The following is a 16,657-nucleotide window of genomic DNA, read 5'->3' as shown; positions in this document are numbered from 1 at the left end:
AGGGAAGAGGACGGAAAATGGGGTGAAAGAAGGTAAAGAGTGAGGGGCCAGAGAAAGAAGGAGCAGAGGAGAGTTTAAAGGGGGGGGGGAAAAGAGACAGAAGTGGTAAGTGCAGACAGATGGGGAAGAGATCGAGACGGCTATGGAAAGCGTAACAGAGGCACGGAGATGGCAGATTAGGAATAGAAAAAGTGATAGTAGAGGATTATAGGATACCTTAGGGGTAAAGAGAGTGGGGCAGCAAGAGAAATCAATACACATGGAAGAGAAGTGAGTGGGGGAGAGATCGCAAGATTAGAGATGTGAAGATTGACAGAGAGTATTTGCCTGCTTGTTTATGTGCGTTTGCCTGGAGGTGTGTATGTTTGTGTGTGAGAGAGAAACTAAATCAGAGAGGGAGAGAATCAGGACACCCAGGAGGTATTTGAAAATAAATGCGTCTAATACTTGTTATTAATGATGCTATGCCAGTCTCTCTCGTCCTGGGGCACATTGATTCTTAGCCTGGAAGGGCTAATAGTACTGTTGAGGGCTTGGCTGCATTCAGGGTTTAGAAGCTCTTGCATTACTTCCAGAAGTACTTCACACCACCCTTTATTAGCATATGCCCTGTTAATCTGTACATATGGAAAGTTTGAGACAACTGTCACAGGCAATGCAAGGGAAAAAAGAATACTCAATAGAAGTGTTTCTATCATCATGTCTCCCCGCCTCTAACCCCGCCCACTAGCCACGCCCCTAACTCAATTAAATGAGTACCTGCACTCATTTTTTTCCATTTAAAGCACTGGGTGTAGGGAGCGCTGAGACCCCCGCTGTACCTGTCCTACAGATGAATCAATGGCTGCCCTTCTTCTCTGACTCCCGCGCAAAGACAGAGGAGCGAGACCGATTTGAAGTCGGGCTGCGTCTATCGAGGCAGCTCCCGGCTTTGGAAGATCAGAATGCGCCACCATACTGTGCGGAAGAGTCCGAGAGGCCGGCGCTGTGATCCCCTCACCTGCTCTTTCATTTCGGCGTAGACTTTCTGGGAGTTCAGCTCCACCTGCCGCTTAAACTCCTCCAAGGCAGTGTCTGCCTGCTGGGCCTGCAGCCTCTGGATCTCCGCCACTCGGGTCAGCTGCTCCTCCTTCTCCCTAAAAAGACACATTCAAGAGCCTCAGCTTTGAAAACATGAAATAAAAGAACAAGCGCACTCCTGGATTCGGCGGCCTGCGCCCCGCCACGTTTAACATTGTTGCAGCTTCCTATTTCTGCTCTGAAATAAAAGTAAAAGCAGCTCTAAAACACATTTCGGGAACAATGCACCTGGCACTAAAGCCTCTACTTTTCTTCCCTGCGAGGAGTGCGGAGTGAGCCAACCATAGATATTTAGTCCACATCAAACCAACACCCTGGCATAGCTGATTCCCATCTTCAGATCACATGAACAACAAGCATTGACAAAACCAAGCGTTTTAGCCTTTAGGACATATTGATTGCCTTTACCAATGCCTGGCTTTTAGCCATACTGCACAATATCGGCAAGATGCTGTGCAACTAAGCGAAAAGGTAAAACTGCAATGATGCGGTTACATCATTTAGTAGGTGTGCATGCTCTATTACACATGCATGCCTACAACATGCGGGTGAAAGCCATTATTTTTAGAATTGCCAATCTGAGATGGATCAGTCAATATATTAAAAAAAAAAAAGGGAAACGAAAGAAACAATAATAGGTCAAAAGCACTTTTAAGGCAAACAGACAGACTGCAATTTGCTGCCTGGTCCTACACCAAAAATAACAAGCATTTGCAATGCAATAGTTCTCGCATTTACGAGAGTTTGAGCTATTGGCATTGTAAATGACAATGCCTTTTATTTATGTGTTGTTTTTAAAACAGATAAATAAAGGGCATTGTCATTTACAATGCCAATAGCTTAAACTCTCACAAATGCGAAACCTAGTGCATTGCAAATGCGTTCAACGCCTATGCTATAACATTTTCAAAAAGTATTAGAGGAGAGTGTGTCCACAAACGTATTTGATAAAATAGCACTCGGAGGCTCTAATTAAAGCCTACAGAGCAACAACACATATAAGGGCGGTGTCACCATGGGAGGTCACAAAATGAGACAAGGCGGTACTAAGGAGGGACTAATAAGCCTATTGACTAATGAGTAGCCACAGTTCACAGTGGACAATGACACAAGCCAATGAAAAATATGGGCGGAGAGTGGGCGGAGCTTCAATTCCCCACCTGAATACAGCATGTCTCGCAGAACAGTGCTTGCGCTGCCCAGGCTCGCCCTAAAAAGCTAGTGATGGAGCAGCAATGAGCAGCGGGATGGTGCATAAGCAACACTCGATGGAGAAGAGTGGCGGGTGTGACAGGGAAGAAGCACTGCGCCCAGATACCCCCACGGATGACAGTGCTGCCCTTTACAAATGCTGTTTTATTGATTGGGGGGGAAGCGTACAAGTGTGCAAACAATGCAGGGGTTGGGGAGAGAAGCACATGAGGGTGAACGCAACACGGGGGTACAGGGGAGAAGAACACAGATGGGACAGAGAAACACAGAGCAGACTGGGGGGGAAGAGAAGTACACGAGGGAGACAGCGGGAAAATACCGGGCTGTTGGCCCTGACATGCTGGAGGTAACTCTAGGTTTATGGAGGCACCCATGTCAAGACGCTAGCTCTAATACAAAAGGTAATTTTGGAACATCAGGAATCCATGAAAATATGTTGGTGCTGGCATATTAGAGGTATTTCTAATGAGGTGGTAATCTTTGGCATTTGGATACCTGAGGAAGAATGCTGGCGGCTGGCAAACTAAAGGTATTTTTTGGCATATAGGTCATTTGTGTCAAAATGCTTCTACTGACATACTAGGGGTACTTTTTGTCAAAGTGGGTACCAAGGGCTTACTTGAGGCTATTCTTTGCATTAGGGAGGGAAATTATGGCATATTAGAGAGAGGGTTAGGCAACCATGACAAAATGCAGGACTTGGCATACTCAAAGTCATTGGGGTCATACGGGTTACTCATGGTTTATGGATGGCATCATTGGCAAAACTCTGGCACTGGCATATTGTATACAATTTTTAGCATAAGAGAGCACCCATGGCAAACTGCTAGCCAAGGCACCATGGACACAATACTGACATGAGGGTTAGGGGCGCCACAAACCCCTTCTTTTTCAGCTTATGCAAGGGTGGAGTTTACACTCACAGTTATTGATGAGCCTTTCCTGTCTGCAGCTCTTAAAAATACAAAAATAGTGTGGGGGGAAACTACTGTATATTTTGAAAAACAAATGGTGTTCTCTCCTGAGAAGCACCAGACTTCATTGGCTTGGCACACCACTTAAGCACTATTTAATGAGTGCCTTTTCAGAGTCTATTGCTCTTGAGCATATTTGGAATTCGGGTAAGTATGCGGCTCAACACTTTCAAAGATCAACAGCTGGTACAGGTCCCACAGAGAAACAACAAAAGGCGTGAGCGGAAATATATACAACAGGCCCTTCAAGAACCACTCCACTTGATCAAAGTTTTAGAAAACTGTAGGAATAGTCATCCTCTGGTCCCAGCGGCATTGGTGCCAGAATTGATGTCAAGGGCCACAGATGCCGCAGAGTGGTGATCTGCCCACCAGTGATATCCGACTGGAGACCTTCACAGATCCTTGGAACCAGTAGGAGGAGCAGGAGCAGTTGCGAACATTTGCAACATGGCCTCCCTAAAGATGGCAATCTGTTGCAACGTCACCAATGGACCTAGAAGTTCGGGGTCCATTGGTATCAGTTGCAGAATCAGCTCTTTGGTGAGGGACTGGGAGCGAAACCACGAGGTACCCTGACCCCCTGTGACTTCTCAGGTTGATCGATGTACAGCGTCACTTAGTGCTCCTTTGGGTTCAAAAGGGCACATTCCTCATAGGACTTAGAGTCAAGCGCAGAACCCAAGTACCAGAGGCAGACCCTGTGTAGATCTATCACAGACATGTATTTGCAACAGTTCCTACAAGGCTTAAACCCCTTAGTTTTAGGAGGGGACCCAGTCCCATTGCACAACGGAAAAGTTGGGAGCGACCTCCAGATCCATGTACGAAGGTGCATTAAGTAAGGAACTGATGTCATCACACAGGGTGGCACTCATGCAGCTCTGCTCCTCACTTCTGGGATGGAATGAAGTCAGTGCCATCTATTGGAATGAGGAAGCAATGTTGTTTAAATTGCCTGGATTCCATCTGGTGCCTGGGGATGTTCTAAAGGTGAGAAATCAGTGGTTAGAAGTATCCATCAGAAAAAAGCTTGTATGTTACAAATGCAGGAAGAGAAGATAAAGATGCCACGGAAGAAGGGAAGAAATGTTGCTGCTGCCAGCTGAGGAGAGATAGTAAATGATTTCAGTCTTCCTGGATTAAGCATCGGGTAGTGAATAGCCACATTCTACTAGATAACTGAAAGGCAGTGTGCAATAGATTCACTTTAGGGAAAATCAGGGTAAAAAGAGCACATTTTCACCCTTATGCATCAAGCCAAAATCCAGTCGGTAAAATACCGATTCGGTAATAGCTCCCGGTATTGTGTTAAAAATACCCAATCCCAATGCATCAACCCAAAACCCGAGCAAATAACGAATCGCTAAATAAATAACCTCGAACATACCGAATCGCTAATACCAAAAATGCTAATTTACCGAATCGCTAAATACCGAATCCGCAATTACCGAAATCACTATTAGCTCCCGGAAATTGCCAATAGCAAATAAAGAATCGCACCCCAATGCAAGAAAACTCGCTAATTCCGAAAATCCCAAAAATCGCTATTTTGCCAGAGCTAAATAAGGGGAATCAAAACCTGGAGGTAAAGTAAAAAAAAAAAAAAAAAAAAAAAAAGATATTCCTACATGTGCAAATGATTGAGGCAATCACTAAACCCTTAAATTTGGCCCAGGAGACCCTGTTGGCTCCCCCAAAATGGCTGCCCTCTACGTGCTTGCAAGGAGGATGCGGATCAATGCAGCAGGACAGCGCAGGAGAAGGGTACAGGAGAGAGTGTTCAGACTGCGCATAACCCTGCTCGGCCAGAATGAGGACGAGGTGTACCAGAAATATCGCCTCAATCGCGCTATGATCATGCGCCTGATTGCAGACCTGGAACCATTACTGCAGCACCAGACCCACCGGACAAATGCTATCCCTGCGCACGTTCAGGTACTATGCAGCCTGCACCTACTGGCCTCTGGGAGTTTCCAGGGGGTAATTGCGGTTGCTGGAGGTGTTTCGCAAAGCGCACTGTCACGCTTCTTCCAAAAATTCCTAGATGCCATGCTGACAATGCTCCACAGACACATCAGCTTCCCCACAACCCCACAGCAGTTGGACCGCACTAAACAGGCATTCTACCAGGTGGCACAATTTCCACATGTGATTGGATGCATCGACTGCACGCATATCCCCATATGCCCTCCGTCAGCAAATGAGTACCTTTTCAGGAACCGCAAGTCATACCACTCGATCAACGTGCAGGTTGTGTGCGATGCCAACAACATCATAACGGACCTAGTGGCACAATTCCCAGGGAGCACACACGACTCATACATCTTCCGCAACAGTGGAATGCACAGGCGACTACTCAATGGCGAATTTGGAGAGGGACTCCTGTTAGGTAAGTAGAACTACGCTTCCCCACACCAACACCACACATGTATGTACATCACCAATGCTAAGTCTATGCTTCTATCTTCTAGGTGACAGTGCTTACGCCCTGCGGGAATACATACTAACCCCATACCTAAATCCAGCAACCCCGCAGGAACATCGCTACAACGCTGCACACATCAGCACGAGGAATGTGATAGAGCGGACTTTTGGGATTCTCAAGAGCCGCTTCCGTATCCTCCACAAGACTGGCGGCGCAATGCTATACCAACCAGACACATGCTGTCGAATAATTGCTGTATGTGCAATGCTGCACAACATTGCCACCAGAAGGGGGATACCCATGGAGGTGGACAGGGATGACGACCCCCAGGCTGACCAACCACCCGCCCAACGACGACCGGCACACATCCCAAACACAGCAGAGGGCCATAGGAGGCGGACAGACATAACGCAAAATCATTTTTGACCCTGGGTAAAATGAGACATTACAAGTTGGTGTTGGGTGCAACTGTTTAATGCACAGTAGCACTGAGGATTGTGCAACAGAACTAGCATTGTGAATCATGCTCCGATTGCATAAATGTAAATAAAAGGTTCCTTAAAGTCAGGCCTGTGCAAACAGAATAATTGGATGGCCATGGTTGCTCCACCATGGACCTGCAGCATGTACAAATTTCTAGTGCCGCTTGCCACGTACACCAAGCCTCCGCTCAGGTGCATCCATACTAGGGGTGGGCGGAATTTGCGGAATTAACCTTCGCAAATTATCGCGAGAATGTTTAAAATTATCGCAAACAAGCAGAAATATCGCGAAGATGCGGAAGTTTTTTTCCGGCATGTTCGCGAGATTTTCTGCATGGTTGCGGGTCGCCAACTTACCCATGTGGTTGCTTGCGGGCGCGGCCATCTTGTTTTGAGTTGTTCTCGCGGTGCATGATCGCGAGAAGAAAGACGTGATCGCGCGACGCATGACGTCACTGCGGGCGCGAACTGTCGCGAGACAGCGCAAATGGCTAAAAACAATACAACATCTCATGGAGAACGCGACCGGATCAAGAAAACTTGTCGGCGAACGCAGGGATTCAGGTAAGGCGATCGCGCGCGCGCGAGAATGTATCATTTTACAGCGCGAGCAAGAAACAAATTATCGCCAAGCTGCGGAAACCGGAATTTTTGACATTTTCGCGCTCTCCGCGGAACGCAAAAATGTCAAATTATCGCAATTTCCGCGAACGGAACGAAATTTTTGCCCAGGCCTAATCCATACCCTCACCACGGCCTGTCCCCGTGGAGGCACGCGAACTTCGGCGCCTGGTGCTGGCCTCTGCCAGTGACACGCTGCTGACACTGGAGGCAGCCTCACTGGTGTCATCCCCTCCCAATGCTGCAGCACTGCATGTGCTGCTCTGAAGTTGTTCCACAGCAGTGGTGATGTGTCTCAGTGACTTGGCAACATCACCGCAGAAGTGCCCAAGGTCCACCTGCAGGGAGACTGTGCGGCGTGCCAACACAGCGGTGCAGTTGCTGTGCCGTTGTATGGCCTTGGTAGCGGCGGCAGAACGCAACATTAGCTGCCGGTTACTCCTCCTCTGGGACTCATGGCCCTCCCTGATGGCACGGGTGAGCTCACGTACCTCCTCCCTGAGCTGAGCATTGCCATCAGCAACCGCAGTGGTCTGGTCCCTGACCGCCGTGCCCATGTCCCTGACCGCGGAGCCCATGTCGGTGACTGCTGCAGTCATGGCGCGCATCTCCCTCGCTAGGCGCACGATGTTGCAGCTGATGCTAGCCACATGTCTTCCCTGCAGGTTCTGTGTGCGCAGCATCCTCTCCTCAATTGCAGAGGTTGTTGGGACATCCTGGTCAGCTGAGGAGACGGAACTGCGACGGGCCCTGTGACGCCGTGCGTGTCTTGAGCCTCCATGTGGTGCAGCAGGTGGTGTGGATGTGCGCTGCGTGGGTGCCAATTGAGGGGGGGGGGGTTGCCATCTCCTGCAAGGGCGCAACTTGGTGCCTGTGCCTCTGCGGTATTGTGGCTGCACTGGCTGCAGGCTGGCTTGCTGGTGCCGTTGCTTGTGGCGCAGGTGGTGGTGCCTTGGCTTGTGGCGCAGGTGCCTTGGCTTGTGGCACTGGTGCTGGTGCCGATGATTGTGGCGCTGGTGGAGGTGGTGCTGGTGGGGTGGCAGGTGTTGGCGGTGCGTGCGCATCCTGCACAGTCTCCTGGTCTGACTCCACGGGTGTCTCAGAGATGATCAGCTGGTCGCTGTCGTCAGAGTCCCCAGGTGATGCATCTGTGTGTGAAACAGTGCATGATTAGTGGGATGATTACACCTACATAGTGTTGTACCCATCAATGTCCCTCTGTGGTCCAACAAATGAACAGTCTACAGCCATGTACAACATATGTGTTGTGTGAGGATTTACGCCTGTGCCTGCACTCTGGGCTGACTAGACTACAACTCCCAAGATGCAGTAGTGTCATGTGTGGAACTGTCTGTGCCAGAGCTGCAGACACAGTGAGATTGGGCTGGGGGCATGGGTATGGATTTACGCTATGCTGGGTGTGGCACAGGCATGCATCTTACCTTGGGCACTTGTGGCTGCGCCGGACGTGTCCATCTGGATCACCCCCACGACGGCTTCCCGCTCTATCGTCCCTTCCACAAGGTCCTCCAGGGCTGTGTTGGATGGTGCAGTGCTTGTTCCGCCTCCAGTCCTTCTTGCCTCCCGGAGCCTCTCAGCAATCCTCTCTTTTGCGCGCTTCCGGAGGTCATACCACCGTTTTTTGAGATCGTCGATGCTGCGGCTAGTGACGCCAACCGCATTGATCCTCTCACGGATGCGCTGCCAGATGCGCCGCTTCTCAGTCTCAGGCACCTTGAGGGACAGCTTGCCAAAGAGGCGGTCGTGTTTGCTGGCCACTCCCTCGATGAGGTACTCCAGCTCCCTGTCTGAGAACTTCTTCTTGCGCTTGCGTGCAGATTCAGCGCTGGATGGCACTTCCTGCGACATGATGGATGTGTGCTGTGACTGGCAGAATCTGTGTGGCCTCACTCTGCACAGCCTGTCCTTCTTTCCAGCTCCTGTCTGCTCCTCTGTCGAGGCTATGTGGGTGGGGCAGCAGTATTTCCTGGTTGGTGATGTCATCAGCCTGTTCCCGGTGCGACGCGGCAATTTGCGATTTCGCTAATACCGATTCGGTAATTGCTAATTCGGTATTACCGAACTCGCTATTAGCCAAATCGGTATTACCGAACTCGCTATTTGCTAGTGGGGCCGTTTGCGTGCCCCGCTATTAAGGAATCGGTAAATTTAGCGATTTTTAAGGAATCGCTAAATTTTACCGAATCTGTTGATGCATGCCAATTACCGATTCCTTAATGGCGATTCCTTATTTTTCGCTATTAAGGAATCGGTATTAGTTTGGTTGATGCATATGCCCCTTTGTGTTTTATCTGCAAATATGTTATTCATTTATTGCAAGATGCTGCTTTGGATGCCTCTAAGAAACTTTTATGGGTATAGGATGCTAGGTAATTGTATGATGACTCAGAGGGCTTGTAATCTTAATGATACATTCTTTTGCACCCCAAGGTTCCAGGTGAAACCATAATAATTACATTCTCCAAGTACCATAGAAATAATGAGTCGGTGACAGACTTTATAATATGGCAGCCAGTGGATGCTTAAGCATGGCCACTGGAATTGCCCAGACATCTAAATAGGCGGTATGAGAAGTCAGAATAGCACTTGAAACCCATGCAGGAAGTGTTATGAGATGATATCTAAATTAGCCATAAGATATAACTTTGATAATGTTTTCAGAAGCTACTTAAGACAAGTGCACCAAAGGCCTAACTAGTGACTTCATTTTGAACCTGTTCTTGAAAAAAACCACCTTCCGATTCCTGTTTTAACCAATGCTTGCTTACGATTATTGTTCAATATGCCCTGTGCTGGATCTTTCTGAATCATTTTACAGCTGTGGTCTCCACTACTATCTCTGCGCAATGTTCTCTACAGTCACAATGATATCCTTCGCAAGATACTTTCAAATGGTGCTAGTAGGTTTCTGCCTGACTCACGTTCCACATTCACCTCTACTCCGTTTTATGTTATGACATCAAGAACACTGACATTGAAAAGGATTGTCGACATATGCATGACTCTATTTTCTCTTCTGATGTTTGTTGTTTAAATCTTTCACCCACCTAAAGACTGCCTTCAGTATCTCTATCCACCTGGAGATCGTTCTCCCAAACCAAAGAATACTCCAGATGTAGCCTCCAAAAACTAGAAGTACTCCAGTTGTTGCATGCTGAACTAGACAATACTTCATATTAAACACTGACCAGTGAAGTAGAGAATGATTAAAAATCTTACATTTTCTCAAGCTGATCTCGTTTACAAAACATATCAACAATGTTGAGCTTTTCCCAGATGATTGTCACAAGATCCCTTGTATAGTCTTACAATTGCATTAATTCCTCTTGCATTGGATTGCACCAGAGCATTTAAGAATGTCACAAAGTGTGCTCTCTGGGAGGCTGAGTAAGCAGCTACTTTGTTGTGCATGGTTGGAAATATTTTGGTATCATGTGTGAGATGTGCGCCAATCATGTCCTTGTGACGTATACCGGAGACAAAGCATGGCATTAAGCAGAAAGAAGTGACAAAGAGAATTGGGTTTGCATATACATGTATTAACACAATTGCAATATTTACTTCTTATTTTGAGTTTGTGAGAGTCATCACTATGACGGTGATTGGACAGTGGGTGTAGCCCAGAGTAACGAATAATGTAGCCAAATTAAATCAATACACAATTCTATTACCCCAAAATTCGGGAGAAACCATTTAGGGATTATTGGGTCTACCAGGAACTGCGATGCTAAGTCCCAGTTACAAAACACTATTCTTATAAGTGTCTATGGGGTCCACTGAGGAGCGGAGAATTTAATATCCAGGAAAACCAAGAAGACATATGTGTACATGGGGTCCAATTGAAGGGTAGTGCAGTAACCCTAGGTGATCAAGAGACAGCCCAAGAGACTGATCGACCTTCCCTCCCATTTGAAGGATCAGTGGCTCCATCCAGGAGGTCGAGGTGCTGTGGAATAATGATGATCGATTTAGGGTGGAGAGAGAGGAGAGGCAGGTAAGAGTTATAGGGACCATTGGCCCATATGGGGTGCAGGGGTTTGAGTCAAGAGGCCATATCTTGCCCACACAGGGAAGACACCTTGATGGTGTTCTTCTACATGGCATGCGTATTTAATATAGAATGAGAACGTCAAATATGTCCAGCAGCTTGGTGAGAAGGCAAAAACATATATGAGGGATAAGTTGAAACAAATATTTTGCAAAAAAATCAGCTAACCGCCATAAGATCAAAATGCATCTTGCAGCAGCCAGTTTCACTGGAATTTCTAGCAAATAGAAAAAGCACATGTTGCAATAAATCAAGAGAAGATGTACAGTAGCTTAACATCTTTCTGTTGTGGATTGTACTTCTAGCCACGCGAAAAGGGAAAGACCAGCGAGCAGTGCACATATGGTTTTGATTCTACTCATAGATGCCCCGTCCGTGAACTCACCTGTGCACTGACAAAATGTATACAGCTGGCATTTGCACAAAGAACAGGAATGAGGAATCCCACAGACGTGTTCCTGAACATTTAATCTGACAGGAGATGAGCTTGGCATGAAGGCCAAGACTGATTTCCCTTCCCTCTATTTCCAGGTCACCTGCTCAACATATCATGCCCTTTCAATAGATTGACTGCAGCTATGTCTGATAAAGAACAAATGGTTTTGAACTAAAATCCTAAAGAAACGTTCATACATCCTGTACATACTTGAGGGATTTTAACATTTTAGAAAAACAATAAAATCGATATGGAAAACCTTTGCCTACCATGGAATACCTTACTGCAGATTTCTCCTATTAATTCAGAAGCCTCACCTAAGGCGTAAGAAAACAATTCTGTATTAGCAGCACTAGCTTTCTGTCGTTTACTGTATGATGTCTGTTACATTTGACTGTAATGCCAGTCCTATATATAATATTCGAGTCAATGATCATGCAGAGTTACAAAGATTTATTGCCAACGCATGGTTCCCAGTGAATGCAAAGTGAACTACTCATGTTTGTGATTTGAGAGGTTAAGAAAGGGCACATTCCTTTGCCTGGCAAGGAAGCTATTCCATCCTGGCCTTGTTCAACTTCTTCTAACCTACCCAGTTGTTTCACCACAGGGAACTCGACAATCCAAGAATCCCCTACAGCAGAGTATAATGCTTTATTGAAGAGATGGTTTACACAATGTGTACCCTCAGACATAGTCGAGGGAGTCTAAGCAGTCTGAAAGTTGAGGCTGACAGTTGGTAGGAGAGATTGCATAGTGTACTAACAAAAGTCTACTATATGTACATCTTTGTTCACTATATTCAGTACTTAAAATGCACATATGATGGTCTCGCTATGTGGCATACGTGATTGTGGGTGCAAACTACGATTGTGGACCCATGTGCTGGAAGGATGGCATAGTTTGCAAGTGCATGGCCCTACAGTGCTAAATGGAGGCTCCTCACCATGTTTATTTTGGGGTTATGACATTCTTCATGTAGCCTTCCTCCTACAAACCCTTTAGCTCCCGTGGATGAGTTTAGGGAATCCACAATATTGACAGAATAAAGCTCCACTGGGCAACAAAAAACAACCAAAATGGATTTGCTGTCTGGACAACTCCATTCCTTAGTCTGACCCGGGAAACTACTTGGGATGTCCTCATTGAGGCCACCTATGAGCCTCCATTTTTATTCTGTACTGAAAACTGTCAAGACACTGAAGAAAATCTTCCACTTAGCAAGACTAAACTGCTGCTCATGAAATCCACACTACTTTTACCAATGGTGACTTCCTTCTCCCCTTCTCTATGTTATGTCATGGCTGGACTATTGTAATAGTCTCTACTTGAACATCCAAAAGAGACATATGAACAGACTCCAAATCATGCAAAATGCAGCAGCCAGGCTGCTGACGGGTACACCCAGGTTTGTCTCGGTCAAGAAGTAACTAAGATCTCTTCATTGGCTCCCAGTTAAACATCGGACGCAATTTAAAACCCTTTGTATGGTTTACCAGGCTCTAAAGGGAACTGGCCCTGAATACTTGAGACAACGGTTTCAATGGTACGTTCCCAGTAGAATCTTGCGCTCTGGGACAGCAAAGCAAGTGACTGTTCCCTCAGTAAAAAAAGCCAGTTGGGGTGGTAGGAGTTTTACCACTTGTGCCGCAAAAGCTTGGAACAATCTACCATTCCACCTCAGAAATTCAACCATTCTCCTCTCCTTCAGGAAAGGGCTGAAAACCTGGCTATTTACATTATAGCCACTTACTCAACAGCAACCATTTAGGCAAGTGCTTAGCGCCAGGACACCCTAGGGTAACAGTCGTGCTTTAGAAGTTATATTAAAATAACATAACATAACATATGTAAATGTCCTTAAAGATGTACCTTTGTCTGGTGGTGAGTGGCAAGGTTATAGATTCTGGGGAGATCACAACCTTCAATTGGCTTTGGCTTTCTGCCAGTCCAACTTTCAAATGAGTAAGACCTAATCCTTTGGGATCAGTTTAATGTATGGTATTTCACTGCAAAACAATCAGAACCATGTTATGTTGATTGGTAAAGCACACTATGACCCGGATGGGTATCCTGGCACTGAGCAGGTGTGAATCTAGCCAATCCTAGGGCTCAGTGTGGCTACACGAAGAGCAAGGTCTTCAGCTTCTTGTGGAATTCAAGAAGTGAGGGGTTAAAGGCAGGTTGTTCCATGCTTTAGGAGTGGGTGCAGCTAAGCGGGGGTGTTTGGAGGGTTTGTGAAAGAAGATGCAATTGTTGGCTCGTGTTATGTAGTGCTTTGAAAGTGCAGGTGAGGAATTTGAATTGTGTTTGATTGTGAATTGTGTTCCTTTGTGTACCTCACTGCACTTTAAGGAGTGTAGCTCCTGTAGCGTGAGAGGTTGACAGTGAGTCTGGCCGCCGAGTCCTGTTTGCCAGCTTCATGGTGCGATGTTTGGTGGTGTTTCATGGTGTGAACCTCAAATACGAAGTTTCACCCCAGTTTGATAGACTTTGCAAAAATCAGATTTCAATCATTTATAAAGTATTGCCTTGCAGTAGATATCTATAAGGATGTTTTCTGACATTATCAGTCAAGTGAATACAATTCAGATTTAATGCATTTTCATTTCTTTAGTGGATTGCATGTTCCATTGAGCATCGACTGATGAGGCTGATGAGGCTCTATTTGCATTGAAAGCTTCTCAATATTCTTTTACAGTAATTGTTTGTAATATTGTATTATAACAGTATTGCCTATTTTATATCATAATTTACCTCTATCTGAAAGGGAGCACCTTACATATAAAATAATTAAACTACTTTCAGAGATGGCATTTGTATAGCCCTGGAGATCAGAAAAGGTGACTGAGCGTAAGAGACATGGGAAAAGGTGCAGCTGCTTGGGGCTGCATGGAGAATGACTTGAAGACATCAGCCTGCCCTGAAACCACTAAAGCCTGCAGCCAATCAGACATGACCAAACACAAGACATCTGATTCACCTGGACGGTAAAGTTTGATTGGATCAAAGCATTGAAGCCATTAGAGTTTTTAGAGTTCTTTGTTAGCACTCACAGCTCTGTGACATCCCCTCAGACATTGTGGGTAGCTGGAACCTCCTTTTTCGAGACCGAGGGGTAGATGAGGGTTTTCTTTTTTCTTCCAGAGTCCTTGAGATTCATTCTGTTGAAAAGACCTGAACTGTCAGTCTACAACTTAGGGTTTTGAAGATATTGCTGGTTAAAAGTGCAGCCTGTTATCAGTTCTTCACTTGTCAGTAGAAACTAGTGTATCCAGTGGCTATGCCAGATCCCAAGGCTTCCTTTGCAAATGAAAGAAAGTGATTGCGTTGAACATTTTTATAGGTGACAGGCTTGGGCTCCTTCTGCACTAGGAGGCCCTAACTTGGGCTTGGGCTTGGACTCTGCATCCAAGCAAGGGCTGAAACTGAATCATCACCCTCCCCGTTACACCCGGTAATAAAACGTATTACCATTTTTTACAATAAGCCTACTGGGCAAAGAGCGTAACTTAATTACCCATTTGGAATGCAGCAATACGTAAGCCCTTGGACACCTCTGGTAAAAGACAGAAACCCCATGGATACTACACAATAACCATGACTGCCCTAAGGCTTGGATTAAAGGCTTTACAGATCTGGTTCACCATTGATTAAAACTGGGATATTTAATGGAAGACAGAAAAGCAGCGCTGCCATAAAACATCATAACCTTTTTAAGTTCCTAATAACCATTGTCTCTTTTCATAGGGCTTCTCTGGTACTCCCTCTGAGTCTACAAAATACTCCTAGGAATGGCCGAGTGAGGGAGAGGATATAGAAACTGCAGAACAAGCACTATGAATGCAGTATTTAAACAAATCCATTCTAAATATAAAAAATGCACAGGGTGTATATGACCACACAGGTCCTGCATACAATATTCCCAGACGAATGAGCTCCTGTGTAAATCCCAGGTAGGCACATAAAATACAAGACTGCTAGCCAGATGTGGTTGGCCAATTGCTAGAACTAGTGGGAGTGAAATTGCATTGCCTTTGAAACAGGATAAGCTGCTACTGAGAAAGACACATGGAAAACAAATGCATACGATCATAGCCTTAGGTCTGACACTGGTAAAAAAGAGTATGCTCATGGGTTGGGAGTGTACAAAAGCACCAACACAGAGGGGATGGTTTTGAGATATGTATAGATCGATCATAGAGGAGATTAATATAAGTAGGAGAGAAAGACTGAGAGTAGGAGAGCCCGCAGACCTATCGATATGGGACATGGTAAAGGAGGCATTGCACAAAGCTCTAAGAACTAACACCACAGACAATTAACAAGCAGAGGTATCAATCACAATGAAGCCTATGTTACAGCACTCTAGCTGACGGAGGAGACTGATAAGCAGTGTTGTTTTTCCCTTCCAAAGTTAGTACTGAGTCTGAGGGATTCAATGTTAAGGCTAGCTTCACAATCCTTTTAGGATACATCTTAATTGTGTTTTAAAAAGCAAAGATATTGTGTTCGAGCAAGTTTCCACCATATTCCCAACATACAAAGTCAGTTCAGTTCATGACAGAAGACACAAAACAAAACATCAACGTATGAGTGAATCTCCCGCACTAATCTCCCAGATATCTCTCTCCAGCCAATCACGTCTCACAAAAGATCCAAGTTAAACACTACCTACAAAATATATCATTCAAGCGAGAAGGAAGGCTACATGACTTTATGTTTGCAATAACTAGGCACTCCCACCACTTAACATTGGGGAAATTAGAATGTGAGCTTCATTTTAAAGGACCCTCCCGATTTTCTTACCTTGCTCATGAAGGGTTCATTGACAACATCACTGCCAAATAGATGTTAATCATGCACTCTGCTCCCCTGAAGGGGCACCCTGATCGGAGGACCAAAGGCCAAGCTCAACAGCTTGGGAATCTCCTGTCGCAGCAGCAGCGGAGGGTTCTCCACCCGAACCGGTCAATTCTCTACCTTCATACGTGAAGATAGAGTGACGTCAGTTGACAGCCTTCGATACGGTACTCCACTACCTTCTCCTTACCCACCGCTCAAACATCGGCATTGCGGGCCCTGCCCTGGACTGGCTTAAATCTTTTTTGGAAGACCGCTCTCAGCAGGTCTGGTCCCCTCCGTTTTCTTCAGTTGCCAGGAAAGTGTCCACGGGAGTACCTCAAGGCTCCGCCCTGAGTCCTATACTTTTCAACATCTATCTGACCCCTCAAATTTTTCTGGCAGAGGAGCTGGGGGCAAAAATAATTGCTTATGCTGATGATACCCAGCTCCTATTCACCTGGAAGGTCGATGACCTGTCGACTTCTTTGGCTCAGAACTGTCTCTCATCTG

The 16,657-nt window shown here is 46.0% G+C and overlaps 1 protein-coding gene across 4 annotated transcripts in view; it reads right to left on the bottom strand.

Annotated features, from left to right (window-relative positions):
• The window catches only part of CEP112 (centrosomal protein 112), a 2,536,355-nt gene that overhangs the window by 1,152,795 nt on the left and 1,366,903 nt on the right, over positions 1-16,657 (bottom strand). For all 4 annotated transcript variants that reach the window (XM_085617276.1, XM_085617275.1, XM_085617278.1 and 1 more), the window contains one exon: positions 1,001-1,136. In XM_085617276.1, the coding sequence (XP_085473402.1) occupies positions 1,001-1,136 (136 nt within the window). The remainder of the gene's footprint in view (positions 1-1,000; positions 1,137-16,657) is intronic.

This window comes from Triturus cristatus, chromosome 7 (assembly GCF_964204655.1).
Source record: "Triturus cristatus chromosome 7, aTriCri1.1, whole genome shotgun sequence".
NCBI lineage: Eukaryota > Metazoa > Chordata > Amphibia > Caudata > Salamandridae > Triturus > Triturus cristatus.
The sequence above is the reverse complement of the archived record's forward strand: the minus strand, read 5'-3'. Positions and strand labels throughout refer to the sequence as shown.